The sequence below is a fragment of the Macrobrachium nipponense genome, chromosome 2 (genome assembly GCF_015104395.2).
Source record: "Macrobrachium nipponense isolate FS-2020 chromosome 2, ASM1510439v2, whole genome shotgun sequence".
NCBI classification, from domain to species: domain Eukaryota; kingdom Metazoa; phylum Arthropoda; class Malacostraca; order Decapoda; family Palaemonidae; genus Macrobrachium; species Macrobrachium nipponense.
Window position 1 is genome coordinate 78,019,608 of NC_087201.1, and position 7,500 is coordinate 78,027,107.

At 35.7% G+C, this 7,500-nt stretch overlaps 1 protein-coding gene across 2 annotated transcripts in view; it reads left to right on the plus strand.

Annotated features, from left to right (window-relative positions):
* The window catches only part of LOC135220687 (neuropeptide F-like), an 81,771-nt gene that overhangs the window by 68,058 nt on the left and 6,213 nt on the right, over positions 1-7,500 (plus strand). For both annotated transcript variants that reach the window (XM_064258069.1, XM_064258068.1), the window contains one exon: positions 5,939-5,984. In XM_064258069.1, the coding sequence (XP_064114139.1) occupies positions 5,939-5,984 (46 nt within the window). The remainder of the gene's footprint in view (positions 1-5,938; positions 5,985-7,500) is intronic.

The window sequence follows — 7,500 nt, forward strand, 5'->3', positions numbered from 1 at the left end:
AAATATTAAATCTGACTGATGACTAATAGAAGACTTCGCACTTCAGATAGATAAATATCAAATCTGGTTGATGACTAATGGAAACATAAAACCGGAGTCAACAACAAAAGATTATACCTACTTAACTTCTCTTTAAAAAAAATTAGGAAAATCAATTTCGAGACCAGTTAGAAAGCACAAAGTAATATCCCTAAACATCGCGAAAACAATACAAAAGTGAAAAGCAGGATGAAAGCACCTCGTATTTCTCCTTTGTGGCGAATTTCTGCGGAGATTTTTCGCTTTAGCGGCAAATATAACTCTGGCAAGTTAATGTTTTGGAAAAATTTCAATGAGGCAAAATACATTCATTCCAATAGACGATGTAAAACAGATTCTATTTTGGGAGAGTAGAATTGTAATGGAAAGAATCGTAAAGTAATTATATGGATCATTTAGAATCTTTCAAGAATAAATTGCCAGGAATCAGGATAAGTGCCTGTTATCCGCCTCAAAATGAAATACAGAACAATTATGTCCACAGTACTTTAGTTAAATTTGCATGTATTAATTATAGTTATTTAAATAATCTACTAGCACATCTGAACCAATTAAGCATACATTGCTTTAAAACCTCTGAGCAATTTCTCAAATGTCTTAGAAAACGACTAAAGATAAAATTATATTTATGGTCTCCTTTGAAACTCAAACCATAAATAATATCCAAAACAAATAACCATCAGGAAAGAAAGGCATCGTTACACCAGGGTTTTGGAATTTCATTCGATAAATATTAAAGAACAGCGGGGTCTCTTTGCGTCTCGTAATGGTTTCCATTCATAAAGACGTCCATCTGCCGTCATCATAAGCCGAAAATTTCGTAGGTGAACACGTTCTATTCGTCTCCCTATAAAACGATCAAGTTTCTGTGGTTCACCCAGGGACTGGGTTTGAATATGGAAGGGCGTGACAAGCACGCAAGGTCGTATGAACTGCAAGCAATAATCACATGGGGATTAACACCAGAAATGCAAACAATAACAGTAATGTTCATGAACCTCCACCATAATTCACTGAACCAAAAACCGCGGATCACTTAAGAACTTGAAATTCTAACAGTTATCTACAATTTCAAAATACCGAGTGATCTTTGCCACTTACAAGCAACGACTGATTTGCTTCATTAATTTTTTGGCAATTTGAGTCCTAAAGCTAACTCATTGCATGCGTAAAACTGTCAAAGATTTTACAAAGTAACTAAGCAACTTTTGGAAATCGCGTGTCAAGCTCCTCTTTCCGTATTTTTCTTTACTTGAAAAATAAAAAACGACATCAAGCTCACCTAGAGGGACATCTCAAATACACAAATATGAAATACCATACACAAACAACAACACAGGGACAGTATGGTGAGTATACGTACTTTAATTCGCGAGATTCTGGAAAGGTTTTTCTGCTTATAAAGTCGAGGGGGCCTTCTTGTAATATGAAGCAACAAATCACCCGGCGTATTGGCACTTGGGATCTCGGTGGGCAGGTAAATGAGGTTCCAATATTCCAAAGGTGCAGTCATGACTCAATTATGACAGGCGCACTTCTTTTTAGATACAATGCAGCGCGTAATTGAGAGGAAAGAGAAATCTTAAAAAATAAGGATTCATTATTTGAAAATCATCTCTCTCTCTCTCTCTCTCTCTCTCTCCTCTCTCTCTCTCTCTCTCACACACACACACTCACACACACACAAACACACACACACTTGCCCACAGACAGAAAACAAGCTGTTCAGATATTCTTTGATCAAATAACTTTCAGATATGTAACTTTCAAGTCGAATCTTAATTATCAAAATATTATCGGTCAAGATTTCCATGAAATGTAACCAAAGTGACACGGAATACTTGATATTTGAAAGCATTTAATATAAATCGCGTGATCAGATAGTTAATAGCATGCATAAACTTTAAAAAAAGGCATATCCTACTTCGTGCTGATATTTACACTGTTACAGTCTCTCTCTCTCTCTCTCTCTCTCTCTCTCTCTCTCTCTCTCTCTCTCTCTCTCTCTCTCTCTCTCTCTCTCTCTCTCTCTCTCTCTCTCTCTCTTTCATACCGTGATACGGAACTTTATAGTGAAGTTACTCTGACGATTCCTGGGTAGTGCCATTTGATGTGACATCCCTTATACTTGATGACGAAGGGCTTTCATACAATTTATCGTTGCTTCTGCTACATTATTATGTGCTGTCAAATCTTTAAATGAGTTATAGGTAATCAGTATACGTTACTGAGAGATATGGTAATTTTGCACAGAATGCATAAGCAACGCATAGAAAATAAGAACAAGCTAACAAAGTGTAGGTGCTCCGCTTCCCAATGGGACTTGATGTTGTAAAGCCAGTTCATTCTTTAAATCGATCAATTGCTCTTTTAATAAATCAATTACTCGGCGCTTCGTTTTCTCTCCCCCTGACGACGGCACTAGATGACTCGTGTCAGGTCGAGGACAATCAGCAATTTCAATTTGACAAACGGGTGGATGGAGTCCGGTCCTCTATATATATATTGATGGATTGTGGACTGACCGGAGAGAGAATGGAAGTCGACGTGACTTTCGGAGACAGGACGGGGAGTTATAAATATCCTGCATTTATATGAACACCCACAGTTCTGGACAAGCAATAAGTTCCGGCTCTCTGTTGCCCTTGGCCCTCGGACGGAGCTGGGGAAAGAGGAGTTCGTTACCAGTGGCCAACAACATACTCTGGACTCTTTTAAGGGTCTCATCAAAATGTAATCAAAGTCACGTTAGTTTCGTAACATTAAATGAAGCCAATTTTCCCCTTTCACTACACCCACAGATACTCTCGTACAGAATTAGATTGTCAGTCTCCCGCCCTGTGGCAAGGCTCTATGGGATAAGAGACAGAGTCGCCAGTGGAATGTGCAGTTATCCCAGGGTGACGAAATGCCGGAGCAAATAATAGCTGATCAGGTCGAAATAAAGCCAAGTAGTAGTTAGAATATTCTCTCTCTCTCTCTCTCTCTCTCTCTCTCTCTCTCTCTCTCATGTTGGCATACCTCAAATATTTATTGAATTACATCTCTCCGATAAAAACATGACCCTCAGTTAAGAAATAGCTGAAAAAGACGAGCATTCACTGTCGTATTCACTCTCTAGCCGCTAAACAGAAAAATAAGCCGTAGATAATAGATTGAAATAATTTACAGCATACCAGCCAGCTTAAGCCGCAGTAAAGGATGATTATCAGCATCGCTTCCACTCCTCCACTAACATATGAATGCTGTATATATATATATATATATATATATATATATATATATATATATATATATATATATACATAATATATACATATATACGTATGCGCACACACACATATATGTATATATATATATATATATATATATATATATATATATATATATATATATATACATATATATATATATATCTATATATATGGAGAGAGAGAGAGAGAGAGAGAGGCACACGAACAATTAACTGCATTTATTGTGGCCGACGGTGTTTCGCAAAAAATTTGTTTAGTAAAAAAAATTGACGTTCTTTTTTACTAAAAAGAAATTACATGCGTCATTGCCGAAATGCCGTCGGCCACAATAAATGCAGTTAATTGTTCGTGTGACTTCCATCTGCCCCTTGGTCTCCGTATATTGGGATTCTGCTCTCATCATCGTCGTATATATACACATACTATGTGTGTGTGTATCCGTATCATAATATATATATATATATATATATATATATATATATATATATATATATATATATATATATATATATATATATATATATATAAACCTGTTAAGAGCAACCGTTTATATTTCGCATCGAAATCAGTTGCTGTCGCTCGTTCCCAGAAGGCTTGTGACGTCATTCCCCTTTCGATTAGGAATCGTTTACTCTCAGTTGAGTAGTTCCGTTTCGGTAATGGTTTTTTCGTGTACTGATGGCAGGTCTGTTAACCTTCTAATTACTCGTTCATTCTCAGACTGTTTTGATTGCCGACGTTAAATTTGACCTACTAGTCCAGGGCGGTGCTTCGTTATTTTTATCAGAGCTCAACGAGAGTTTGTGCATGGAAATACGCTTTCAGTTATATATATATATATATATATATATATTATACATATATATAATATATATATATATATATATAATGTATATATATATATATATATATATATATATATATATATATATATAATATATATACGTGTGTGTGTGTGTGTGCTCGTGTGTGGATGTATATGTATGTTTATATACATATATATATATATATATATATATATATATATATATATATATATATATATATATATATATATATGCATATGACGGGACTAAAATTATCCTTCACATGTAAATATGTCTAATGCATTTCCTTGACGCGAAGTGAATGTTGAAGCATATGTTCAGGTTTGATAAACACACGCGCGAGTGCACATGTACACACATACCCACACGCACACATATGAAGTCTTCCTCTCCTCCTTCGTGGTGTAAACATCCTTTTCACTAGCTGGCCATTCTCCATTTTTATAAATTCTTGTAGTACGTATGTCAACATTCCTCACTCTTTCAGTTCTCCTTACGCCTCCTGTGCCGTAAAAACAGTTCATCTAAATCATCAGTCTTCTTTTACTTTCACTCGGACTTCTCTGCCATAAAGCACCGTTTTGTAAACGATCGCTTTCTCATACATCTACCCTGGGCTTTCATAGACTAGAGATCTTTCGCATGCACCCAGCTACCTTGCTTGCTTGCTTCGCTTATTCTGTGACTCACTTCTTCCCTTATCTTACCCTCATCCGCTAAATTTTCTCCCACATCGATTTATCAATCATCTGCTTCCATTTCTCCATATAGTCTTTTCCATTATGAGAGTTTATCCCGGTTAGAGGGAAGATGAAACACGAATAGCGACCTCGAATTGTGCGTAAGTCTTCAGAGGTGAAGTTCCGAACTCCTCCAATACTATTTCTGGATTCCTAAACATACATATATAAAAATACCTACTTTCATATATATAGTATGTATATAGTATATATATATATATATATATATATATACCTATATATTATATATATATTATACTATATATATATATATATATATATATACTATATATATATAGTATATATATATATATATATATAACTGATTCACGAAGACTTGGAATGTGATGAATGTATAAATAAAAATAAATGGCACGAAGGGAAAGTGAAACTACTCCGTTTTTTTGTTTTTTCCCTGTGGTGGCATTTGCTTACACACACACACACACACACACAGACATACACACACACACAGACACACCATACACACCTCTTATCAAACACACACCACACATAATTTATATTTATATAGACTATATACATATATATATATATTATAAATAAATCATGGAGCAAAGCCCAAATTGTTTCTCTTAGGTACACGACAGAGAAAGTTGAGATCCTTTACCAAGATCTGCATAATGAAAACCCAAATCTATTGACTACAATAAGCCAGGAAATGGACACTGATTTTCCCAAGAAGAATAACATGATTTATTTGCCATGCAGCGAATTTGTGGAAAACATATAGCCTTTGAATAAATTGATAATGAATATAAACAGATTGTTTTCATGCGTCCTACCGTGCTGTTTAGCAACTTTACTTCATATGTTTCATCCTCTGCTTTCGTTTGCATTCCCTGCTTCGTTGAAATGACCTGAACTTTTGTGATCTACACAGAATGCTTTTTCAGCAGAATATTATTAAACGCAAACTTCGCCCAACTGCATTTATAAATAACCTGGAAGTGCATGGAAGTTTAATCCCCAAAATTCAAAGCTTTGACAGACATTTTTTTCTTCTTTCCTTTCTCTCATTTTTGTCTGTTTTGTTAACGGAGCATTTCTCTCTTTCCAGATTCGGAAAACGCAGCGAGTATGCCGTTCCTCCTGGTGATGTTCTGGTGAGTAAAATCAAACTGAACAGAAAGAATTGATTGATGATAAGTTTCAGTATCTATCCGTAAGATGTTAGACGACTGAGTACGGGATGAAAATTGCACACTTACAAAAAGAAAATAAAAATATGTGCTGGGATCATTATCTTGGCAGAAAGTACCAAATATCAATATTTTATGAGGCGAAGGAAGGAACATTTTCAAAATAAAACAGCGTTAAATAAGAAATATAAGCCAAAGAATCTTTATAATTAGATAAAAGTTTGGATGAGACTAAGATATGATGCCGTGGATCGTATAAATAGACATTGTTATGATAATGGCCAGATGATTTTTAAGTGCCTTAGTGGAAGGAGTCTCGAGAACCTTGGCAAGTGACTCCAGCGATCACCTATACGTAGTTCCTGTTGAGTATAGGGGCTCATAAGAGAAGTGTCGGTACCCGAATGAGTCAAATACCAAACGATCAGCGCAGAAGATAAGTATTCATTTCAAGAAGAGTCATTCTTCGCCTGCTTTAAAATAAGAACAATGTTCCTTCTGCAGTCTTCTTTTAAGGAAGTAATTACTTTGTAGGTGCGCAAATGACGTCTTCCCTCGTGAAAGTACTTTGAGGAAGAATAATTGTAGAAGAATAGCACAATATTTTTAAGTAAAAAGTTTTAAAAGGCTTACAGTTACCCAGAGTGAATTACGAGTTATTCGGGATACGACTCAGATCAAAAGCGATCAAAAGTCTGGGCGATTCGACTAACAGTTTAATTATTGTAATCGTACAGGTCCACCGGAAAAAAATCAAACATTTGTAATTACTTTAATCATTTTAATTACTTTATTCCGCATGCAGCTACAAACCTTCAGTAAAAGTACTTCAGTTCAGCGTTAATCGTTTTTTATTTATTTATTTACTTATTTGCATGACCGCCAGAAGAGTGAGCTAAAGGGAGAAAAATAAGAAGCAATAAGTAAAGTGTTTTGGTAAGAAGATACTGCCGAGAAAACTGTAAGTGTGTAGACCATTACCAGATGAAAACATTTAAGGAGACAGACAGAAAGACAGAGGAGACAGGGAGATTTTGTGGTCGTTGAAAACCCCCAGAAAGACAGGTAGACAGTGACAGAAAAACAGGGACAGAGAAATTTAGTGATTGTTAAACATTTCCATACAGACTGACAGACAGACATGAAAAAAAAAAACAGAGACAGGGAGGTTTCATGCTTGCTAAAAAAAGCTCCACACAGACAGACAGACGGTAAAAGAGAGACAGAGACAGACAGACAGACGGACAAGCAGGCTAAGAGAAACAAATACAGAGGTTTTATGCTTGTTAAACAAAAAACTCCAGGCAGACAGACAGAGTGAAAGAGGAGCAGGGACAGAGAAATTTTGTGTTTGTTAAAAACCTCCAGACAGACAGACAAACAGTGAACGAGGAACAGAGACAGAGAGATTTGTGTTTGTAAAAAACTCTCCCCAACAGACAGACAAAGACAGGTATATACGTGTATAAACAAACAGAGG